The following is a 25909-nucleotide window of genomic DNA, read 5'->3' as shown; positions in this document are numbered from 1 at the left end:
AAAGGTGAAATGCCATCTCCAGTCACATAATTAGCAATGTTCATTTAGAAGAGGGAGAGTCACATGTAAGACAATTCATGATACTTATCAGCAGATATACAACTATCCTTGAGCAAAATGTGCAGTGCAATATACATAACTTTTGTAGTTTCTGTGCTCTACGTGCAATATGGCTTCTTGCTTCTAGCACCATTAACGTTATAGGTCTGAACTGAGCACTCAGTATGTGCTTGGTTCCTGTGTTTCAGATGGTTTCAGTATGTCCTATGTTCTCCTGCAGTTGTTGACTAGAGAATGGAATAATGAATGTACTTCTTGTGTGAAGTTACTGCAATTAGTCCATGGGCGAGTTTTATGGTGGTTGTTGTGAAGTGTCATAAGGAGAATTTTTTTCATACTCTTGATCTGTGTATATTGAATTCCAACAGTAAGTACAGTGAATCCACCATAAATAAAATGCCTGCCCAGAAATTCCACTTAGCGGTTATCAGATAACTATTTGACAGATTTCACAAAGATGCCCACGTTAGAGTACAAGAAAACCAACACATTAAGATATCCCAACAATAGTTGAGCATTCAGATTGACACTACCTGAAGTCTACATCAACTGGTAAAGTGGGAAGTGACAGGAGGAGAGGGGGAAGGGCTGGCTCATCCCATTCATTGTTTCCCTGTGTGCAAAGGCAATATATGAGAATTAAGCCAATGTGTGAAAATGCCATGTTGTGTGGTACCTTAACGTTGTTTTACAAATAGACACACAAAGGAACATTACTTAACCTTATTTTCGTATAATGATCATTCGTCTCATTGTGTTATTCTTTTCTTTCAATGAAGCTGTTTTATGTTTTCTTCCTATGAGTTTCACTCATTCCACTGTGGTTATTTTACCTCCTCTATATTTCCATAAAATAAATCCCTTCTTACGTATACCATACTAAACAAGTTAAAACTAAGAACATAAAAAATATTGAGAAAGAAACTGTTGTAAGTGTGGCATAAACTCTGAAGTAGAGGGAGTACTGAACGGGGCATACTCTTCAAATAATTACACCACAGGGACAAGCAGACACATGCAAAAACCGAGCGAGGTGGCATAGTGGTTAGCACACTGGACTCGCATTCGGGAGGACGACGGTTCAATCCCGTCTCCGGCCATCCTGATTTAGGTTTTCCGTGATTTCCCTAAATTGTTTCAGCCAAATGCCGGGATGGTTCCTTTGAAAGGGCACGGCCGATTTCCTTCCCAATCCTTCCCTAACCCGAGCTTGCGCTCCGTCTCTAATGACCTCATTGTCGACGGGACGTTAAACACTAACCACCACCACCACCACACATGCAAAACAAACAGGCTCTCAAGACATTGGTGATTCTTGCACTGGACCACAAGCTGACATTGTGCTCCTGGTCATTGGACAGTGTAAAGGTTAATTTTTTTAATACCATTGCCCCTCAAACAGATATCAGGCCAGTTTATTTATTTGATTACAAGTTAGACAGGGCCTAATAATTAATTCAGTCTTTACTTTATCTGTGTTATCCTGTTACTAACACAGACTCCTTTTAAATGCCATTTCAGTTCATTACTTGCACTTATAAACACAGTTAGAAGTGCTTGTTTCTTTTTCTTCCATCTTCACAAGCATTGATTATTATCTACATTCCATGCTATACACATAGATAATGGAGCGTTGCATGACAGCAAATAAGTAAATGAATTAAATGTCATATTGCAGCTTTTCAGTGCATTTAAACTTTCTTGTGTCCTCTTAAGTAGATCACAAAGTCTTGGATTTTATTTTTCAAATGAACGAATGAATATAAAGGTGAAAGTCATAGGCAAATTAGAGAACAGAAGTGTGCTAAAAATCAGTTTGAAGAACTTATGTGTCAAAGATATTATGGAAAGGAAAAAAAAGCAGTTTGCTCATTTAAATTCAGTTGTTACACTCACAATCTCACATAATATATTACAGGCACAGTTTCTTTCCTGACAGTATTTACAGTAATGTGAGATGTGTTCACCATGAAAGTATTTCTTATTGTTGTATACAGCAAGGTGTTTTTTTTTCAAAGTTCATCTTTTACATTTTGTGTCATTCTGTTCTCAGAAGATGAAAGAGGTGATGTCCTCATGTTCCTGAGTGGTATGAGTGAAATCTCTACCGTTGCTGAAGCAGCCCAGCAATATGCAGATAAAACACAGGCATGGATAGTGTTAACTCTTCACAGTTCCTTGTCACTTGCAGATCAGGATAAAGTAAGTCTCTCACGAAATTGACAGAAATGTCTCTGTGATGCATAGATTCTGTGAAAATGATATAAAAAGAAGTTTTGAATACAAAATAAATAATTATTTGTTTTACCTATTTTTGTACTTTCATCTGGAATATGAATAGCATTATGGAGTAACGACAATGTAGGAAAAGATAGGTAGCTACTTACCATAAAGATATGCACTAAGTTGTAGACAGGCACAATTAAAAGACAAACTGCCAGAGTCTGCCAGTCATGTGTGCTTGCTTGTGTGAATGAATGGTGTGTATTTCTCTTTTTCTGCTGAAAGCCATGGCCGAAAGCTTATGTGTAAGTGTCTTTTAATTGTGCCGGTCTTCAACTTAATGGGTTATCTTTACAGTAAGTAGCAATCTGTCTTTTTCTACATTGTTGATATTACTACCTGGAGTTTTGATTGTTTGAATTATGGAGTAATATGGATCAAAGTATGTGCTAAACATTGTTGATATTACTACCTGGAGTTTTGATTGTTTGAATTATGGAGTAATATGGATCAAAGTATGTGCAAAAATGTACATTCCTCGTGATAGTTTATGTAGATGAAACTGAAATGAGGAGACAGAATATCTACTCAGTACTTATCTTCAAGAGATAGAATTCCTAGTTCTTCCAATAGAAACACTTAAAGGAGAAAATAACAAAAATGTAAAAAGGATAGATTCTTTTTCATTGTGCCTGTCTGCAACTTAACATCTCCTCTATGTGGTGAGTAGAAATCTGTCCTTGTCATATTGTTGTTATTCCATCCTGGACTTTCCATTGTTTGTTTATAGTAGAAAATACTAATCCTAGCTTCCAAAACTTGTATTGTTTACGTATATTGTTTGTGATAGGTTGGAGGGGGAGGAGGGGGACAAGAGGATATTCAAACCATATGTTGAGAGGGATGTATTTGTGAGGACAGAGGGAGAAAGATGGAGGAGATGGTGTCAAAAAGAGTTGGTGTAAGGCCCCATATTTATATCCATTAATGACCATTGGGTGACATTAGTTAGTTATCAACAGGTGTGATGTTTTACTACAGGTAATAAGTAGCTAGATAACTTTATAAAACTATAATGATCATATCATTTTCAAAACTTCCAAATCTGAAGAAAGAGCAAGCAAATCAGAAGAACAGATCTGTGAACAATACTATATCACAGATCAACCTATGACTAGTTTACCAGGATTACATTTCTGTGATTTCCAGTTTATAATATCAAACTGCACAGTTTTCTCTACATGTTTGTTTTCTTATGGTATTTTTTAATTTGTCTTTCTTGTGTGTCTAAACTAAGAGGATCCAGATTTACACAACTCCATTTATGATAAATATGTGTGTTGAATCCAGGTGTTTGATTATGCACCAGAGGGTGTACGTAAGTGCATCATTTCAACCAATATTGCTGAGACTTCTGTAACAATTGATGGTATTCGTTTTGTTGTGGACTCAGGCAAAATGAAGGAGATGAGTTATGATCCCATATGCAAAATGCAACGTCTGAAGGAGTTTTGGGTTAGTCGTGCAAGTGCTGAACAAAGAAAAGGGCGTGCAGGTAAGTTTTGGATTTCTGGTTAGTCCTGATAAGATTCAAAGACAAACATGTTTTCCCTAAAAATCATAAATGACGTGATTGAGAACTCACCCATACAACAGTGATCAAAACACTAATGTCAGTTTTATTTTTATTGTTTTAATATTTGGTTTCATTCTTGTTCATATTTTATTATTGAAATTATTACCATTGTGAACATCATCAAAAACATTTTTGTATCCATTTTGATAGTATTGTTAATTAACAGAGTGCTTTTGGGTATAAAGTTGTTTTTTCCATATATGTACAAGGTGTACAACTTTGCTTCCACCGTTTTTTCCCGAACATTTGAAGCTTTAATGAAACAAATTGGTTACACATGTATCATTCAAAGTATTTTCCATCACTGGCCACTACTTTCTCCCATCTTTCGGGCAGTGTACGAATCCCGTGTCGAAAAAATTGTTCATCTTTTGAAGCAATTCACGAATTGATCCAATTTGTGACTTCTTCATGAGATCGGAAGTGTTGATCATCCAGGCCATGCGCAACTGATCTAAATAGGTGATAGTCAGAAGGAGCAATGTCTGGAGAATACAGTGGGTGGGGTAGGACTTCCCATTTTAACATTTCCAAATACGTTTTGATCTCTTTTGCGTCGTGGGGTCGAGCGCTGTCGTGCTGCAAAATCACTTTATCGTGCCTCTCGCTGTTTTGCGGCTGTTTATCTTTTAATGCTCTGCTCAAATTCCTTAATTGTGTTCAATAATGAGTACCTGTGATTGTTTCACTTGACTTTAACACCTCATAGTACATGGTGCCGAGCTGGTCCCACCAAATGCAGAGCATGATCTTGAAGCCGTGAATATTCGATTTGGCCGTCGATGTGGAAGCATGGCCGGGATATCCCCATGATTGTTTGCATTTATGGTTATCATAATGAACCCATTTTTCATCCCTGGTCACAATGTGATGCAGAAATCCCTTCCGTTTTTGCCTCTGAAGCAACTGTTCACAAACAATGTCAACGTCTCTTGGTTTCAGCTCACACGGGACCCAAGTTCCTTCTTTCTGAATCATGCCCATAGCTAGCCTTGAAACTTTTTTGAAATGGCTTGCTGTGTCACTCCCAATAATCATGCCAATTCGTCTTGAGTTTGACGCGAGTCTTCACTCAGCAATGTCTCCAATTCTGCATCTTCGAAAACATTCTCTCTTCCACCACTATGCCAGTCTACAACGTTAAAATCACTGTTCTTGAAGTGCTGAAACCACTCACGACACACTCTTTCACTAATAGCATCCTTACCACACATACTTGTGAGCATTCAATGAGACTCAGTTGCTGTTTTCTTCATATTGAAACAAAACAGTAACACCTCCCACAAATGATGAGAATTAAACTTGTAAACTGACATTTTCAATCAAGAACAACTTTATAATGCAGACACAAATCGACTAGTGTTTGAATGAGTTTATGTTGACTGAGGTCCAAGCTAACTGCCTGACCACTGCTTACCGTTGTCGCCACCTATCAGCAAACGGTGGAAGCAAAGTTATACACCTTGTACAATATTTTGACAGCTGACCCAGTCATCTTTTTATGGTGAAACAAGCTGTGTTGTTTTGCGTACTAACTACCAGGACTCCAACCAGACTGTGAAGTATTGTTGGTGTCGCAGCACTACAGTAAAACCCCATTTTTACATTTTCACACTTTTTATGTTCATTTTTTGTTGATCCCAGTGGAAGACATATTCTCTCAATTCACTGGTTTCCCTTCATTAACAATTCCATGTATGGTAAGCAAGATTTTCATTCTTGGCTTGTTGCGTCATTGCTGCCTGTACTATAGGTTCGCAATGTTTGGAAGCGTGGGAAAGTATATTGAGTCACTGCTTTAATGATAATCACAGTCTGACAATAGTGACTCAAGTAGCAATCTTCCTTCTACTCATTGCATTGTATTACAGCAATTTTAATTTAATTTTATGGTCATTTATACAAATAAACACTGTTTTTGATGATGTTTGTCTCTATAGTTGGCTTTCACGAATCGTTTTTACTTCCATGTGGAATACACTAATCCGTACTAGGTGCGCTGACTCAGGATGCCACAACCTGATGTCAGATGTAAACATTCCTTCTCAAAATGCTTCACAACATGATGGCAATTTCGACTCCCTTCTCACCCAGAATACCCCTGAACCGAGTGGTCTTATCGGCAAATTTAGTGCCTCTTGTTCTCAGTTTACAAAGATTGCAAACTTGTGTGTTTTAACCAGTGTTGTGTTACAAGTTTTATTTAGCGTGATTTTATAGTGATTATCAATAATGAGTCTCACATTAGAACATAAATATCGTTTTCATGGGGTTTCATGAAACATTTTGCATCCATGTTTTATTTACACCATTGGACATGATTGGAATGAAGAGGGAAACCCTCACTCACATGCATTTGTGTGTACCAGCTCTCAGCCACTGGCTCTGTGATTATCAAGAAGGCAGTTGCTGAGTGGTGACATACACAAACACGCATTTCCTTCTTCATTCCAATTGTATCCAACTGTGTAAATAAGACACAGAAGCAAAAGTCTTTTGTGAAACCACATTAAAAATATATTAATGTTCTAATGTGAGACTTATTATTGATAACTGTTATAAAATTATGGTAAATCAAGCTTGTAATACAATTCTCATTAAAACACTGAAGTTGGCAGTATTCGTAAACAGAGGACAATAGGCACAAAACCAATAGCTTGTTCTGTTTCCTGTGCTTTTCTGCATTTTACACTTTCCTGCATTTTATACTTTTTTGGGTCAGCACACTAAAAAGTGTAAAAAGGTTGTTTTACTGTATTTTTACCAAGTTTGATTTCTGTTGTTCACAACACCCTTTGATGCTCTTTTGTTTTTCAGAGTCCACATTTTTATTCAATGAAATTTGCATTCTCTCAGCATTTTACAGCTGTGGTGGACAAATAGCATTTTTTATGAAGTCTACTTTCTGAATCGTTGGAACTAACCACAGAAAAATTTGACGTTTATTTCACTGAACTGTCTACGCATGTTTTCATGTCAACAAATTTTCTGTTTGATGGAAAGTATTATGAACATTCTCAACGGCATGGCAGTGGGTAGTCCGTTATCTCCTGTTGTGGCAAACTCATACAAGAAGCACTTTGGAGCAAATGGACTGGCATCTTGTTACAGCTGTGTGTGTCTATCAATACACGGATGATGCTTTATGGCATGGCCACATGGAATGAAATAGCTTGAAGTCCCTAGGACATTTAAATTGATCCACCACAGTATGAAGTTTATGATGAAACTTTATAAATATGGCCAGCTACCTTTCTTAGACACGTTGGTTAGAAGGAGAATAAGCAGATCCCTGGGAAACAGTGAATACACACACTGCCCTCTATCACTACATATCATGCTATCACCATCCATCATGAAGAAATTCTGTGCTTAAGACTCAGCTGCATGGAGCTTGAATGCTATCAGGCAAGGAAACTCTAGCAAAAGAATTACAAGGTTTATGAATAGTGTTCTGAAGGAACGGATAGTCAAATCAAGAAACTGAGTGGGCAATGCAGTCAGAACCAACAATGTATGAGAAAGAGATTGAGACTAAGAAAGTATACTATGTCTGGCATAATAGTGCCCAAGATACTGAGAAAATTTTTTAAATTCTTGACAAAGCCTGTATGGCTGATTAATATGGCTGGACCATCTATATAGATAATGAGACAAATTACCGTATATACTCGAATAATCCGCACCCTCGAATAATCCATGCACCCCAATTTTGTGAAAGAAGAAAAAATTATTTTTTGCTTTTATTTGTTTTATTTACAAAAAAAAAATTGTTCCAACATTATGAAGTGTTCAAAAGCATGTATAATAACTACTGGTTTGAAGCAACGCTGCTGTACAGGTTGATACATCGTTAAAACGCAACCAATTCAGCGGCGTGCAGCTGGCCAGCCAGCAGGCGGGTGGCCAGCAGCATGCAGCTGGCCGGCTGGCCCATTAGACGGACGGGCGGCCGGGGAACATTATCACCGCCAGCCGGGATTCTACACGTACCTACAATAGCAAAAAAATGAAATGTGAATTATCTTGTTTAAGAATTTGTTAATATGGTATGTGCAATAAAATATTTTAGTCAATACCGGTATGTTTCCTCTCTTACCCTTCAATTCATCACTTTCATCATCATCACTAGCGGCAGAATCATTGTCGTCTTCACCATCTTCCCATAGAGCGTCGTCTTCTATTCCATCCAGTGAATTTGTGATTCCATATTTTTTAAAGGATTTTTCTACCAGTGGTTCCGGAATGGAGTCCCATGCACTTTTCACCCATTTACCCATTTACAAATCTGGAACAAATCCGGCCATTTGATTTTTCCACTAGGTGTGAACTTACGGTTTTCATCAGCCATCCATTGCGTATATTGCTGTTTAAGTGCAGCTTTGAATGGCCAATTTATACACACATCTAGTGGTTGTAGGATGGATGTTAGGCCTCCAGGGATAATGACCAAGTCAGTTTTCCCTTTTTGTAATTTGTCTTGCACTTCCTTAGTTGTATGTCCGCAGAAGCTGTCCAGGACCAGCATGTTATGTAAATTCAATAACCCACCAGGACGACATTGCCAAACATGTGTCACCCAGTCAATTATAAGTTCATTGTCCATCCACCTTTTCGGATTCGCTCTCACTAATACCGGTATGCCTTTTACTGATATTTTCGGAATAGTTTTCCTTTCAAATATCATGTAAGATGGTAGCTTTCATCCATCGCCAGTTACACACAACATCACTGTACATCTTTGTTTCTCACTGCCGCCAGTTCGTATCATGATGCTGGATTCTCCTTTCCTGTTCAGTGTGTTGTCGAGCGGAATCTCAAAATAGACTGGCGTTTGATCCACATTACCAATTTGCGATAATATATATGAATGTTTACGGCGCAGATTTATCACATAACAATGAAAATTCACTATTTTTTCCTCGTAATCACCTGGAAGCCGCTGAGCGATAGTAGTTTTCCTCCGGAATCCTAAACCATTTCGGTTGAAAAATCTTGATAGCCAGCCCCAACTAGCTTTGAAACTGGCAATGCCTAGTTCTTTGGCTAAAGACAATGCTTTAAGTTGGCACATTTCACCCATCACCGCACACCCGTATTGCCACTTCTCATCTACATAATCACAGATTCTTTTCTCAAGGTCCGGATGCTTCGCTTTTTGACCTCGAAATGCCCGGCGATTACTATTAGTTTCTTGAAGCTCCATTTTATTTTTTCGCCCGTCACAAATACAACTCTCACTCATGTCGTACTTTCTTCGTGCTGTACGGTTTCCAATATTCTCGGCTTCTTCAATAATTTTCACTTTTTCTTTAGCAGTGTACGAGCGATAACGAGAACTTGTAGCCATAATTAACAAGTTTGAAGATGTTAATACTTTACTCCTAATGTGCTACTAATGCGTCACAGACTGAGGCTGCAACAATGCAATAGTATAATGGGATTATTGTTGCAGGTGGAGCAGTACCAACAATGTTTCAAATAATCCGTGCACCCCAGTTTTTCGTCCTAAAATTCGGGAAAAAACGTGCGGATTATTTGAGTATATACGGTATGTAGTGTACTGGAGTGTTCAGATCTGAAGATGGTCATCATTGACTGAAATTAATTACCTGGTTAATAAACTTCCGTATGTCATGACTGAATTTATAGCAAGACAGATATTTTCTGGATCGCTGTGAAACCTTATTGTGAATATGCCGCAACTCGTAGACTGCTGGAGTTGCTTATCTGCCTTACTCTGGTCCAATCTCCAGAATGATCAGTAGACTCTTATGATAACATGGCATCCAGTGTATTTTGTTCCTGTCAATGAAGACAAAGAGTTCTCTTTGTAGTGTTAAATGTTATCTAGGGCTCCAAAAGCCCCGTGTGTACCATTAGTAACACATCTGACAGACACATTTTAACAAATTCAAAATCACTGAGCACTGCCTCAAATGTAATCAAGAAATGAAATACAGTTAGACCAATATGGTGGTGCAACTGCATAATGGAGGGCTCTCTCACAGTAAAGATGCTGGAAAACTAATAAATTGTGATGGAAGGTTCAGTTCAAGTAATGCTTGGGGTCCAGCACTAGGTTTATTAAGATCTCACCAAAGAAAGGGAAGAGGGCTGTAGCTCTTTGTTCCAATGACATCAAAGTCCTCAGAGACAAAACTCTAGTTGAGATTTTACAAGGATGGATAAATGAATTGGTCATGGCTTTAGTTGAGAAATTATTTTGGGATTTATCAAAAGTGATTCATAGTGAACATAAACCAGGATGACTAAACACGCATTTGAAAGCTGTTTCTCCCCAATAAAACTCCAGTGGCTTAGCCAGTGTGTCCCCATGCTTAGTTGGCAATCAAGCTTTTTTACTATCTGTGCACCATCCTCGGCCAACTGTCAGAACACCGTTTACACCATTTGCTATTGTCACTCTGTTGTCGTGCCATTGTAATCTATTTACAAGTTTTTACTGATAAACAGGCAAGTGTCCATGTTGATCTGGTCTCCTCATAGTATTAGCTTCCCATTACCTATTCTATTTTTGTGGCATATTGCTTTAATCTGACCAAATCCCTAATCCATTGCCCCCACTAGATATTTTATAGATCAGATGTGATTTTTGTTCTATAAATCCATACCGAACGGACCTTCAAGGATATAGTATATGTAATGAGAAGTCAAAAAGCAATCTGTCAGTATATTCTTAAGACCACCATTGTATATCATTGCTTAGTTGATCTTTCGGCTGATGTTCATGTATTGTTCAGCATTCTAGATTAATACAAGTGAATGTATACTTTGAAATGAAGGAAAGGGCACAGACAAAAGGTCTATAGTTTTTTGCATTAAAACACCAACTTGGATACTACTTCTCTTTTTGTGATCTCTTTTTCTGAGCTTTAACTGTCACCCACTGCTCCTGCATTTGCTTCTAGTGTTGTTCTTTTCTCTCTTGGGGGGGGGGGGGGGGGGCAGGGGGGGGGGGGATGTCCACTTCCACATTTTCCCTCTTTTCAGCCTTGACTCTTCCAGGAAACCTTTATGCATTCCTAATTTTTCCTTAAGCGTATCACACTCCTAGATATCTTTAGAAGAAATTTCCATTTCTTGTATCTTTTTCAACTTTTGTGAACCTTGCCCCTTTGGTTGTCTTATCTTCAAAGTAGGTTAATATCATTTTAGATATCCTTCCTGGGCTCATTCACACAACACGACCATAAAAGGCAATGTTTTTTTTTCTGAATCATGTCCCATATCTTCTACATGTGTTTATTTTGTTCTTGGTTGACATGCCATCTGTGTGTGCACTGTTTTCTTTGATGGAACCTAGGATTTCTCTCAGAGTCTTTCTTTCTTTGGTCTCAAGTCTCTCCACTACAACTTTCTTGTTCATTGTAAGTGTCTCTGACACATTTAGAGTCTTTGGTGTAACAACAGTGCAGTACTGTCTAATTTTGGCATTTAAGGATACCAGTCTCATATTGTAGATACCTTTAGTTAACTTTAGTTAATGGAGAGCTGAAGTATCATGAGTCAAGTTATGTATTGTAATTGAGCCAACAACTTCACTAACGATCTGTCACACTAATGCTTTTTGTGATAACATTTTACCTGTATTTTCTTAGTGCCTTCTCTTAGTTTCTAGAGGCTGTGGACTTGTTATTCAGTGCCGCTCTTTTATCACATGGTTTCTTTTCTATCTAAAAATGGTAAAGCATTGTAAGAGAGCTCACATCTATGCCAACACACTGTGAAGTTACGTAACTGCTTTTTAAAGAACTCTTTCATATTTTGTTGATCGTGTATAACAATTACAACATATCTCTTATTAATCAGAACACCGTCTCCATAGTAAGTATCAGAACAGAACAGAAGAGACTGTAATGACATATATCTTCAGATTCTTTCAACTGTTTCTGAACATTGTCATTGTAGGCATCGCTTATTGTTTTCTGCCTTCCAAAACACCACCAATCTGTGATGCCGAAGCATAAGCTCCAACTCTGTACAACCATTAAACTAACATGTGCACAGTACGAAGTGCTCCATAATAAGTAAGTAAATAACTTTTTTATATATGGTCATCTTTCACCTGATTGTGAGGAAGAGGTGAAATATGTATTTATAGATGAACAGCATATTCCACCACAAAGGCCATTTACATTTAACTAATTTGTGGTACAAAGGCTATTTTGTCTGATAGGTTAGGCTGTATCCATTTACCTACATTTTATACTTTTCTGCCTGCTTAATTTTCTTTATCTGGCCTCCAGGTATCTTGGTCCTGATTTCATGTTTGTCATAAAGCACAACTTCTTGGAGGAGATTTGAAAATGCAGCCTTTGCTGGCTGTGTCTTTGGTCAGTTAAGTTGTTTTGCTGACATATGTACAGAGTCTTAAAAGATCACAAAATTGTCTGCAAAGGTTGGACAGTTGGTTTTAAGACTCATGTATGTACTTTTAGCCAACCTTACCACGTTTTCTACCCCTGAGCTGTTCATTCCATTCTGTCATTCTCATGTTACCCTTTCTAAACCACAGTTGAAGGGCAGATGCTGTAATCTATCTCATTATATCACTCCTGTCCTGATTTCAAAGGTATCAGACATCTTTCCCCTGAACTTCACTTTGGAGTTGGTATTGATTATGGTCTTCCAGATAATCACTTTTGACTTATTATCCAAGTCAACTCTTCAAGTATTTGAAAGCAATTGAATCATACACCTTCCTGAAACCAACAAAGATCACCACAAATTTTCTGTTCCTGATGTAGTATTTGGCCACTTGCCTGGCCAGACACTGGCCAAACATCAGATGCAGAACACATCCGCAGATGGCAGTTTGCCATTCCCCTAGGTGTCCTCCATCAAAGTGAGACATATGTGGCAGTCCCAGCTTTGGTCATACACACCACTCAGTGTACACACCAGATGACAACAGCAACACATCCCACTGTGTGCAAGCCGGAGGGCAACAGCAACATAAGCATCTTTCTGTGTACTCACCAAACTCCAGCAGACTCCACAAGAGGCACCAGCATCACTTGCCAGTAGTATGCACAGTCAACCACAGCACTACAAATCCAGCAGCTCATTTTGTCTACATGACACACATCCACATCTCAAGTGCCCCTCAAGAAAATCCTTCTGTCAGATTACTTAACATATTGCATGACCACAAGCCAGTGGCACTCGCTCTTCCCCAGGCTCAACACCGGTTGCTCCTTGCAGCTCATCCATCAGTAGTGATCTTCAACAGCGGTCTTCAGTACCATCCCAGTCTCTGATGGGATGTGGACCTAGCACGGCTCAGGACTCCAACCAACACACCAACCTGTGCCCACCTGAACACACCAGACACTGGCAGGATCACTGTCTATGACATCAACTGGACATTGACCAGACACTGACCTAGTACACCAATTTGGACTATAGTGAGAATTCTGTCATTCAACCAGAAGTGGCTCTTATTTTCTATTTCATGTCATAACTGTGAACTGTTTGTTTGTGTGTTACCAGTGAAAGTGTTCTTTCATTTTAACCAGTGAACCAACTTTATTATGTGCTGTTCTTGCAATCTCAAAAAATCCAAGACTTAAAACCCGAATTTCAGGTTCCATGCTTCAAGCATGGGCTGCAGATTCATAGTCTGCTCAATACTTGATCATCCCTTCCTGAAACCCTCTTAGTATTTCCTCAGCTGTGGATCGATTTCTTGTTCCACCCTATACTGTAGAGCTTTTGAGAGGATCTCATAAGTTGTTGGCATAAGTGCCACGTTAGTTATTCATATCTGTTGTGTCCGCATTATTATGTAGTAAATAAATTACAGCATTGGTGCATTCACTTGGAAGTTTTTTGCTCTCCCAAATGTTTTGAGTAACCGCAACAAATTTATCAATTGTCTTATCCCCGGCATGCTTCCACAGTTCAGCAATTATCTGATTTTCACTCGGTACCTTCTCATCCCTCAGTGCTTGGATGTTCTTCCTGATTTCTTCTTTCATAGGTAGAGACGAATCTCAGTGAGTGTTTGGATTGTTTTCTTAAACAAATGCAGTCTGTAGAACCTTACAGATGAGGACACATCCAAAATAACTTGCTAGTTTTCCTTTGGAACGGTAGGCTTTTGTGTGTGTGTGTGTGTGTGTGTGTGTGTGTGTGTGTGTGTGTGTGTGTGTGTGCACTTACTTCAGATTGTGCATGAAGGTTTTGTAGAAGAAGTTATCTGTTTTATTTTTTAGAAGTTTTGTTCAGTTTGTACCAACTGATTCTTATGAAACACATGCTTCACCCCGCGTGTGGTTTTTATGCAGATTTTCTCATGTTTAAGAAGTTGACCCTAATTCATTTTTGTGACAGTTCCATTTCTGCCATGTAGCCTGTCTTAGCTATACTGCTGCATCACATTGTTTATCCCATCTTTCTTGATTTTGGGAGTGGGACAGTATCATTAGCTGCTTTGTGTGTAACTTTTTGTACATGTTCCCAATTCTCCGGATTTAAAGTTTGCAACTTGTGGATGAATTCTTGGCTGCTTCTTAGCTTTCTCTGTTAAACTTATGATTTTTTGTGGGAGTAACCATCGTGGTATTTCTTGGAGTTACTCTAACTCTGATCTTCAGAAGGTAGTGACTTTTACGTTCTGGATCTCCCATTTTTCTTTCTGTTCTATGGTGACATGGTCATTTTGGAATTCGCTTAGGTTGGAGTTTGGAGATGTCCAGGTCTTCTGTTTCCTGGGAAGTTGTTTGAAATAAGTTGAGTTGAGAGCCAAATTGAATGCTCTGCATAACTCCATTAGTCTCTCTCCATTGCAGTTGGTTCTTCTGCGAGCTGGGTAGTACCCAATAATCTTGTGATATTTTCTTTCCGTACCATGCAAGGAACCAAAATCCCATTGGGTAGCTTTGAAAAGATATCTTGTAGCTCTTCTCAGAATGCATCCTTATTTGTCTGATTGATTGGCGCATGTATGTTCGCCATTGTGTAAACTCTGTCTGCACACCAAAAAAGAAAATAGTGGAGCTTCAGCTGTAGGGGAGGTTAACTCCAGTATCAAGAATGAAATCTTCCTGCTTATCATTAATTTATTGATTAGAATCCATGTCCATAACTTTTTCAGATCAAACAAAGGAAGCTCCAGCTTGGATCATCAACAGTATGAGGAAAAGGATAAATTGCCACTCCCTGTGAAAATGTCCCACTGAGTTTGACACTGGCACAGTGAAATGACTGTTACACATTATAACCTTTGGCCAAAGCCTTCATCAGCGAAGAAATCACACACAAGCAAGTAACATGTCACACACACATGATCACTACCACCGGCAGCTCTGACCAGAATGTGACTGTCATATGAGTAGCAATTTCGAGTGTGGCGGGGAAGAGGAGGGATAGCTGGGTTTCCGGTCAGAGCTACCAGTGGTACGGGTTATGTGTGCATGAGGTTTGCTCGCTTGTGTGAGTGTGTGTGTGCCTTCTTTGCTGAAGCCTTTGGCTGAAGGCTGTAATGTGTAGCAGTCTTTTCATTGTGCCTGTCTGCAACTCAACAGGTCATCTTTACTTGTTAAGGTCAAATCTGTCCATAAAGTTCTTACTATTACACTTTCTCTAACTCCACATTATATTGGTGATTTTACATATCATCTACATTTCAAATAGTTCTGCAACTTCATTTTGGTAGATACAGAAGGATAAAGTACTTCACTTCAAACTAGTTAACTAAAAAATTATATTCAGTTTATGCTGTGAGAAAGCCCACATTTTTGCTCATACCTGTCCCACATTATTTGTTAAAAGTAATATGTAGATGTGAAATAAATTAAATTCATTGAAGTGAAATGATTATATTGATAGGAATGAGATACAATCACAGTAGAGTGTCAATTATCTGAAATAATTGGGAGGCATGAGTGTTCGGAAAACCAGTTTATTCAGATAATCAAGCTCTATAGTTGTATTTACTAATAAAGACTACATAAATTTATAATAACATGAATCTGTTTTATTATTACAAAGCCAAATACAATAGGAATGTATGCAGTACAGCCAGGTCGACAAGAAATATGTAATACATATGCATTTACATGTACAGTACATGTGTATAGAACTACACTACAAAATGTCCTTAGTTTTGGTTTGTCTAAGCAAGCCTACCTGCTTATGAGCAAGTAAGTCATGCACATTTTTCAGGACAGATATCTAATGTTGATCGCTTTTGCTTGAGCTTCAAACTGTCACAAGGCAGTATTCAAACATGTAAATGTTCCAGAAGTAGCTGATATATTTGCATCTTCACTTTCTGGACCACCAGTTGATGAGATGCTGGCTGTGTCAGCTTTATCAGTGATGTGGTTTATAATTTCACTATCCTGCATGTGTTGGTGCCCTGGGTCTGCATCATAAACAATTATCCATCCTTGAACGTCTTACATCTTCCCGATCATATTAATGACTATTGAGTTCTTTTAACATATCAAGCATTTCAGGCGTATCATTTTGATCATTATTTACAATTATACTTCGAGAATGTTCCACCATATTCAAAATTTTATTCCAGGTTTTTTTCAAATGATGTTCCTATACATTATCCCCTGCTGCTCAGACTGTGTATGATGGATCTTTCAAATCAATGTTCTTATTATTTCATAACAGACTTTCTTCTCCCTCCTCCTCTCTTTCTAACAATAACTTACATAACAATTCTTTTCTACAGTGCTGTTTGAAACTCTCAATAACACCTTGACACCTTGATCCACTGGCTGTAATAAGGAGGTTACATTAGGTGCACAACTTTTATGAATGTGCCCTTTTTCTTTAAGATATAACATGTTGGATGAGTTGGTGCATTCTCAAGGAGCAGCAATGTTTTCTCCTGTTTGTCATTCTGTAAATGATGAACTTTTACAGAGAATACAAAAACTTCCATAAACCGTGCCATAAAAACTTACTCCATCCAATATAATGTAATTAGATAGATAAAAAATCTACTCACCAAGCAGTGGCAAAAGAAGACACATACAAAGGTATTGAAATTTGCAACTGCAGTGCTACTTCGAGCTCCTTTGTTGCAGCTTTGTAATTCTTCTCGTCCATATTTTGAAATTAATTTTTAATTAAGCTTATGATGCTTCTGTTAAGGCAACTGCTTAAAAAAGTTTGGAATTCTGGAGACTCATCATCTCTTTCCACATTTGAATTTATTTTGAATAGATTCCAGATGCAAGATTAGTAAATGTATTATAGCTGATGTAAATTTAAGTATTTCCAGTTATGGTGAAAATTTTCAGAGTTGAAAATGCCTTTAAACTACCAGAAATTGGTGTTGCATAACATCCTCAAAATTCATTTACTGTGGAATCAGAATACTTGTGGCAAGGCTCAGAAGGGCAAAGAAAATTCACATTCATAGAAGCAGATTCTTGTCATCCAGACACAGTATTAAACATGAATAATTTCTTCTTGAAAGACAGGGTTGATCTGAACTTATTTTTACTGAATTACATATTCAGCACACTGGACACTTTAATTAGTTTAGCCCTTTACTGAAGAGCTGACTCTCTGTGACAATTGTTTGCTTTAATTTTGTAACCCACATTCCAAGAATGTTAATATGTATCACCTCTGTGCATGTCCCAACTAAATCAAAGAAGTCTTTAGCCAGTACATTTAACAAAACATTACATGTAAAATAACAACAAAAATAATCAAGTACTGACAATTAAATGTAAATGTAAATGGATAGATAAAAGATCTACTCACTAAGTGGCGGCAGGAGAACACATGCACAAAAAGGTTTAACTTTAATAAGCTTTTGGAGCCAGTGGCTTCTTCTTATGGCAGAAGAGCTGAAGGGGAAGGAAGAAAGATGAACAAAAAAGACTGGAGAGGTTTAGTGAAAGGGGTACAGTTGAGAAAAGTCACCCAGAACCCTGGGTCAGGGAAGACTTACCAGATGGCATCAGAAGGAAATGACCACAATCCCAACTTGATCCATCACCACAATCTCAGAATCATCCGTTACAAGCCTTCCAAGAATTCTTCACATTTAGCATTGCTTCACAACCCTTCCTCAGGTCCCTGCAACATGGTCCTAACCTGTCCTCTGCAGAACTCTAGGCTCTATGTTCCCTAAAAGCTTTGACTCCATCATTATCCTTCCAGCAGACAAAGGATCTACCACTGTGGTACTTGACTGACAGGAATATGTTAGTGAAGGTCTACGCCTGCTTTCTGACTCATCTACATGCAGCATCTCCCATCAAGATCGTATCCCTGCGATTCAAACTGACCTGTAGTCCCTCCTAAAAACCTCAGGCCCCTTACGAGGGCTTGCACCTCAATCCATAGACATTCTTACCTTACCCAAACCACACACCTCACCTTTTACCTTCTTCCTAAGGTCCATAAACTCAATCATCCTGGCCATCCTATACTTGCTGGCTTCAAAGCATCCACAAAACATATATTTACCTTAGTTGATAAACAACGCATAGTGCAAAGACTTTCCTCCTATAAAAGCTTTCCTCCTCCTCCCGTCCGGTAGGTCTCCCCTAACCCTCCATTCTGTGTGCCTTTTTTGAACTGTACCCCATTCGCTAAACCTCTTCAGTCCTTCTCCTTCACCCCTCTTCCTTCCCCTTCAATACTTCTGTCAGAAGAAGGAGCCAGTGGCTCCAAAAGCTTGTGAAACTTTATGTGTCTATTCTCCTGCCACCACTTGGTGAGTAGATTTTTAATCCATCCATTTATATTTACAACATTGCAAATGTATTTCATGAGATTCATGACTGCAGTAACATATATACATACATATATCTTAATATATCTAAAAACACAGATGATGTGACTTACCGAACGAAAGTGCTGGCAGGTCGATAGACACACAAACAAACACAAACATACACATGAAATTCAAGCTTTCGCAACAAACTGTTGCCTCATCAGGAAAGAGGGAAGGAGAGGGAAAGACGAAAGGATGTGGCTTTTAAGGGAGAGGGTAAGGAGTCATTCCAATCCCGGGAGCAGAAAGACTTACCTTAGGGGGGAAAAAAGGACAGGTACACACACACACACACACACACACACACACACACACACACACACACACACACACACACACACATCCATCCGCACATACACAGACACAAGCAGACATTGGAAATGTCTGCTTGTGTCTGTGTATGTGCGGATGGATATGTGTGTGTGTGTGTGTGTGCGCGCGAGTGTATGTCTGTGTATGTGCGGATGGATGTGTGTGTGTGTGTGTGTGTGTGTGTGTGTGTGTGTGTGTGCGCGCGCGAGTGTATACCTGTCCTCTTTTCCCCCCTAAGGTAAGTCTTTCCGCTCCCGGGATTGGAATGACTCCTTACCCTCTCCCTTAAAAGCCATATCCTTTCGTCTTTCCCTCTCCTTCCCTCTTTCCTGATGAGGCAACAGTTTGTTGCGAAAGCTTGAATTTCATGTGTATGTTTGTGTGTCTATCGACCTGCCAGCACTTTCGTTCAGTAAGTCACATCATCCGTGTTTTTAGATATATTTTTCCCACGTGGAATGTTTCCCTCTATTATATACATATATCTTAACCTTTTTCTGTAAATTATCCATTTAAAAAAAAAATCACTTACCATTGCCAATTTTTCTTTTAGGTCGCACAGGACCAGGAATCTGTTATCGTCTATATTCTGAAGAAGAGTATTCTCAAATGGAGGAATATTCAACTCCTGAGATAAGACGTGTTCCTCTTGACTCGCTGTTGCTGCAGATGGTAGCTATGGGTCTTCCAGATGCACGAAAATTTCCCTTCATTGAACCACCACCTGCTGATAGCCTTGAGAATGCCATCCTTTCTCTGAAACATCATGTATGATTATTTATTTTTTGATTCATAAAAATTGTAGATGGTACAGCTTGTATATTCCACAAATCCATGTTTATTACTGATTAATAAGTTCTTAATATAGTGATTCTTGATTGATATGCATTTATATGTACCAAAACTCTGAAACAAAAGAAAACAGACTTTTCAGATTATGGCCCTGGTAGTATAGAGTGTAGCAACCAAATGATACATGAAACTGATCCAAATAACACAAATATGGCTTTATTTATAAACCTCTGAAAATGACAGAAATAAGCCTTTCGTGACCCCATGTGTAACGAGATAAAAAAATCATACAAAGGTGCAACATAAGGAATGCACAGAACAACTGATGTGAACAGTGCAAACTAAAAGAACATAGTGAGGGTTAGTCAGCACTGTTCTGCACTTATATAGGCGCAGGTTACTGGTAGATGGTGCAGTGGAGACCATGCTGTATGCATACTTCCTACAAGCAGTCTCTAGTGGCCAGCCCACACTGAAACAGTTGGTAGTCAGTTTAAGCACACACATGCAGCAATGCTACACTCATCACACCAGCACTCAGTCACACACACTAGTAGCAAGATACAGCATAGAGCTTACTAAGATCGTTCTGTATTCTGTAAGATGTTGGCTCAAGAGGTCCGCATAACACATGCCATATTCATTTCAGCAATATGTAGGCTTGATTGAAACAACAAATTTACTGTTACAAGTCTCAAATTTCTCACTTGTTGTTTCAATTGATAAAGCTGCAAATTTCTCACTTGTTGTTTCAATTGATATCAGTAATGGTTTGAGTAAAACCCAATTTAAAACATCCATGTTTAAAATATGTGTAGGATACAGTGAATAGAAATCATGTGGTACTGTTTTATCCCTTCCAATCTAGAAATGGGCAAGAAAGAATTATACAAGCCAAGAGAAGGAAAAGTTTTAGTGAGTAGGTAAGGAGGAAAGGGTTGGAAAGAGAGATCTGACGGGTAGAATAGAATGCAAAAGAGATACAAAATAATAAGAGACAGTATATGTAGTAATGAATTTTTTAATATGTGGAAATGACAATGGCTTGATATATGCTGATGTTTAATTATTGTTTTGCACACTAGCATTTACAGCCTGTGAAACTGTATGTACGAAGGGCATTTCATAAGTCCGTGCAAAGTCCAAGAGATGGCATGAGCCGGTGTGTATTGAGGTCATGTTTAATTAGTAGCTTCTTTGGAAAGAATGCATACCAAGTTTCAGCCTTATTGGTCTATTTCTTTGTGCTTGGCATTCGTGTGAGTCAAGGAAGTCAAGTGATTGTCAAAAAATGGATGAAAAAGAATTTCTTGTAGTAATTAAACATTACTTTATTAAAGGCAAAATGCCTCAGAAGACTAAAGAGAAGCTTGATAAACATTACAGTGACTCTGCGCCTTCAATTAGAACAGTTTATAAGTGGTTTGAAAATTTTCGGAGTGGCTATATGGGCACAAGTGATGCTGAACGTTCTGGACGCCCTGTGGAGGTTACAACTCCAGAAATCACTGATACAATCCATGATATGGTGATGGATGACAAAAGAGTTAAGGTGCAGGTTACTAGTGCTGTGGGCATCTCAAATGAATAAGTACATAATATTTTGCATAAACATTTGGACATGAGAAAGCTATCCGCAACATGGGTTCCACGACTGCTCACGCTTGACCAAAAATGGAATCGTGTGAAGTGTTGCAATGATGGTTTACAGCTGTTCAAGAAGAATCTGCATGACTTTAAACATCATTTCATCACTGTGGATGAAACGTGGATACATTACTATACTCCTGAGGCCAAACAATAATCTAAACAATGGGTTACTAAGGGAGAATCTGCACCAAAAGAGGCGAAGGCCGTTCCTTCGGCTGGAAAGGTTATGGCAACTGTCTTTTGGGATTCACAAGGGATAATCCTCATTAACTATCTGGAAAAGGGTAAAACTGTTACAGATGCATATTATTCATCATTATTGGACTGTTTGAAAATCGAGCTGCAAGAGAACCGCTGGTAATTGGACCGCGAAAAAGTCTTTTTCCATCATGGCAGTGCACCAGCACACACCTCAGCAGTTGTGGTCACAAAATTAGTGGAAATAGGATTCCAACTCGTTTAACATCCCCCCATATTCTCCAGACTTGGCTCCCTCGGTCTACTATTTCTTCCCTAATTTGAAGAAATTACTGGCGGGACAAAGATTTTATTCAAACGAGGAGGTGACTGCAGCAACTAATAGCTATTTTGCAGACTTGGACAATTCCTATTATTCGAAAGGGATCAACAAATTAGAACTGCGTTGAACGAAGTGTATAAGTCTAAAAGGAGACTATGTTGAAAAATAAAAAAAGGTTTACCCCAAACACGTAAGTATTTTATATTTTTGCACCAACTTTTCAAATGCCCCTTGAATTAGTATGATGAATGTAGAATATTACTTTGAGAGATGAAAAAGAATTACAGTGAAACCTCTGTTTTAAAAAAAATACAAAACTGAGGAAAATGCTAAAATCCCCCAAAATATGAGCAAAAACACAAGTAATTTGCATATATGATTAAAAATCACCATCCTCTCCAATAATTTGTATAAAATCTGTCTAAGTGAAGAAAATTAAATGTACAATACAATGTTTATGCAATAATTTGTGCTAATTAATTTCATCAGTCCTTAAAAAATCACATATGTGTAACAGCAAGTAAAAACTCATCAGAAATTTGAAATTGGTATCTGGGTAGAATGTATTGACCTGTTTTTCGACATGCTACAACTACAAATTATGCCTTCAAAACATGTATTTTGTGAGGTTGTCCTTTGTACCCACCCAGAAAGAAGCAAAAATTGATGAACAAGGTGAATTAAACCATAGTGATTAAACCATAAACATAAATGTGGTCATCTGCTTAATGACACACTTTGTTTCATTACTGTTATTGTTTAATGCTTTTCTTATGAGCTGCATTTCATACGCTCACCACCATTAAAGTGTTATTTTAGGCTGGATGAGAGAAACAGAGAAGTGAAGAAATGAGATAAGTTTATTCCCCAAATGAAGCTGCAAGCTAATTAGAATTCAACTCGGTGAATTTTGTTCACTATGTAAAAATGTAAAGTAGAAAGGAAGCTCAGGTGCTACAGTTTCACTTCATACTCACTATCACTGCTGCCAATCTTTATGATCTACAGTGAGTGGTGTGTGCAGTGTAAAGTATATACACGAGTAGCGTATGTAGTTGTTGCAGCTGTATCATGTTGGATTTGAACATGAAATGTGCTATCAGAAAACCCTTGTTCTATTTACATGTAACATCGCTGTCATAGCACATCGTCTGCACAAAAAGTACATTTACAGCAGTTCACAAAATGCTTTCATGCCTATCCGCAGTCGCATTGGAGAAGGGCCACTCCCCCTCTCCACACATCCAGTAGGTGAGCTCATTTTACGTGTGTTAGTGTGGTGTGGTGGCTGCACTGGGTATTGGGTGACTTAACAAGTCACCAGCCAATAAGAGTTCCCAAGCCGTAAATGGGCAACACTTCCTCGATAATGACTGAGCACATTCTTCAAGACTCAGTGTTTGAATTTAAAAAGGGAATGATTGATATTGTTACTGAATACAGTATGATCGAAATACATGCAGAAAGATGAGACTGAGTTATAAGTGGCACAAGGAAAGGTGGTGGTTGGGCCCCTTCATCACGTATTGGCTCAGTCTGGAACACTTCATGTCGACTGTATTGTTTTTTCATTACTGCTTGAACCTAGCAGTAGTTGTATCATAATTTGGAGGTGAAGCTAAATTTTGCAAGTTGTGTTGGCAATACATTACATTACATTGGCAATACATTACATCCGCATTTCCTCTCTCACATCTCCCCTCCCCACAACAGCCTAAAATATTTCCTTAGTTCCACCACCACCCATGGTGTGAACCATCTGTCTTTTGAGTCAGTAGGAAGAAAATGGAACGAAGTCAAGCGAGACATTGAGTAAGAACTTAGATCGAGGTAAACCTTGTGAGGAAGAAATGTAAAATCAGGGAATTTTAAGCATTGGTGTTATGCGTTCTTCATGTGGGCTACAAAGTTAAGGTGCAGAATCACGAAAAATGTAAAATTGAAGAACATAAAATTGAAATTCCACTGTATATGCTTGTCATTACATATACAAACTAGTCACTACTAAGTGTACATCAGACACTACATATGTAACTGCACATATATTTAATCCATAGAAAAATTTGCTATATTTTATTGTAATTAATGCAGACTTGTCTTCACAACCATGAATCACAATAAGTTGGGTAGGCTGTTCATTTGCATTGGATCTGATTTCTGAACTCCTAGCTACTTACTGCTGCAGAACTGTTGCCTATGACAGCATCTTCAATAGTACTTTTATGCCAGTATTTAGGAATATGTAGTCCAGTCACATTATTATAACAACCTGTCAAAAGCCTGAATAACTGCCTTCTGCAGCCTGGACCATGCAAGACATAAAGGAAGAGTGTCAGTGATGTTTGGACGTACTGTCAGGGATGTGGAGCCATGCCATCTCCAGTGGCTTGGCCAGCTGTGCTGGGTTTCTTGGTTGAGAATCCATGGTGCAAACACCTCAATTGAGGTGGTCCCACAAATTCATGCTTGGGTTTCAAGTCCAGGGAGTTTGGTGGCCATAGTAGTGCAGTAAACGGATCCTGGTGCTCTTCAAAGCAGCATGTATACTCCACGAGCTGTGACACATTACATTGTACTGCTGGTAAGTGCCATGTGCCAAGGAAAAACAAACTGCATATAGGGATGGACAAGGTCCGCAAGAGTAGATGCATACTTGTTAATCCATTGTGCCTTCCAGAAAAATAAGATCACCCATGGAATGGCACAAAAAATTCCCCAGACTATAATGCTCCCTCCTACTGCCTGGACCCTTCTGACAGTCCAATGACCATCCATTTGATGGAGCATTAAACATCATTCATTCAGAAAGACCACCTGTTACCATTCAACAGACATCTAGTTGTGGTATTGGCCTGCAAATTTCTGCCTTCATCACTGATAAACAGCAGTCAGCATGGGTGCATTAACCAGGCGATTGCTGCGGAAGCCCTTACACAGCAACGTTCGCGGAATGTACATTGAGAAGGCTCTATTTCTAGCACCTTGGTTCATCTGGGCTTTCAGTTATCTATTTGCCCATACACATCTCCACAGCTGTTATCCCAGCCCTGTCGTCTCTCAGTGTACAACAGTTGCTTGGCACTGGTTTTAGGTGGTGCCTTTTTGCTATGCTTGGTATACTTTAACATGGCGGCATGCGAACAGCACACAAATTTAGTCATTTTCGAAATGCTTCCACCTTTGGCCTAAAAGCCAGTGATCATATGCTTTTTGATGTCAGAAATTTGTTACCAAACATCTCAAAAACTTTGTGACATTTGCCTGCTTTATTTCTTTCTTGATGGTCCTTGGTGTCGACATACTGTGTTGTGATACTGCCTGAAAAATGGGGGAGTGGAAGTTCAACACTGTCTACTATAAATGATGTAGCTCACAGTTTACGCAGTTGTATTTCATAGTTCTTTATTTTCACTGTTCCCAACCCCCCTCCCCCCAAATATACACAGTTAATATGGCTAGTTCCCTATCTGTGAACTTTCATTAATAGTTTGCAGGCAATCATCAACATACTGCTACAATAGTTTACTGTTGAACATCTATGAGCAGTAAAAACCTAACCACACATTTCACAGTCTTTCAAATAAATTGAACAGAAACTGTCATTGTATTAACACATGGCCTATTGGTGTACCACCTATTTCACGATTAAGTTGATGCATTGTTGTTGACCTAACGAGCATGGGTTTCTCGTCTGAAAATGATACGTGGACTGACAATCTCGTGACCAAAAATCAAGCCCTTATATATCATCACAATAATGTCCGCCCTGGTAGCTGAGTGGTCAGCATGACAGACTGTCAATCCTAAGGGCCCGGGTTCGATTCCCGGCTGGGTTGGAAACTTTCTCCGCTCAGGGACTGGATGTTGTGTTGTCCTAATCATCATCATTTCATCCCCATCGATGCGCAGGTCGCCGAAGTGGCGTCAAATCGAA

At 38.7% G+C, this 25909-nt stretch overlaps 1 protein-coding gene across 2 annotated transcripts in view; it reads left to right on the top strand.

Moving 5' to 3' along the window:
- The window catches only part of LOC126466679 (probable ATP-dependent RNA helicase DHX34), a 179030-nt gene that overhangs the window by 56637 nt on the left and 96484 nt on the right, over positions 1-25909 (top strand). For both annotated transcript variants that reach the window (XM_050096401.1, XM_050096402.1), the window contains exons 7-9: positions 2114-2262; positions 3634-3838; positions 19567-19781. In XM_050096401.1, the coding sequence (XP_049952358.1) occupies positions 2114-2262; positions 3634-3838; positions 19567-19781 (569 nt within the window). The remainder of the gene's footprint in view (positions 1-2113; positions 2263-3633; positions 3839-19566; positions 19782-25909) is intronic.

Source organism: Schistocerca serialis, chromosome 1, assembly GCF_023864345.2.
Source record: "Schistocerca serialis cubense isolate TAMUIC-IGC-003099 chromosome 1, iqSchSeri2.2, whole genome shotgun sequence".
Lineage (NCBI taxonomy): Eukaryota > Metazoa > Arthropoda > Insecta > Orthoptera > Acrididae > Schistocerca > Schistocerca serialis.
This window is presented reverse-complemented; position numbering and strand designations above follow the sequence as displayed.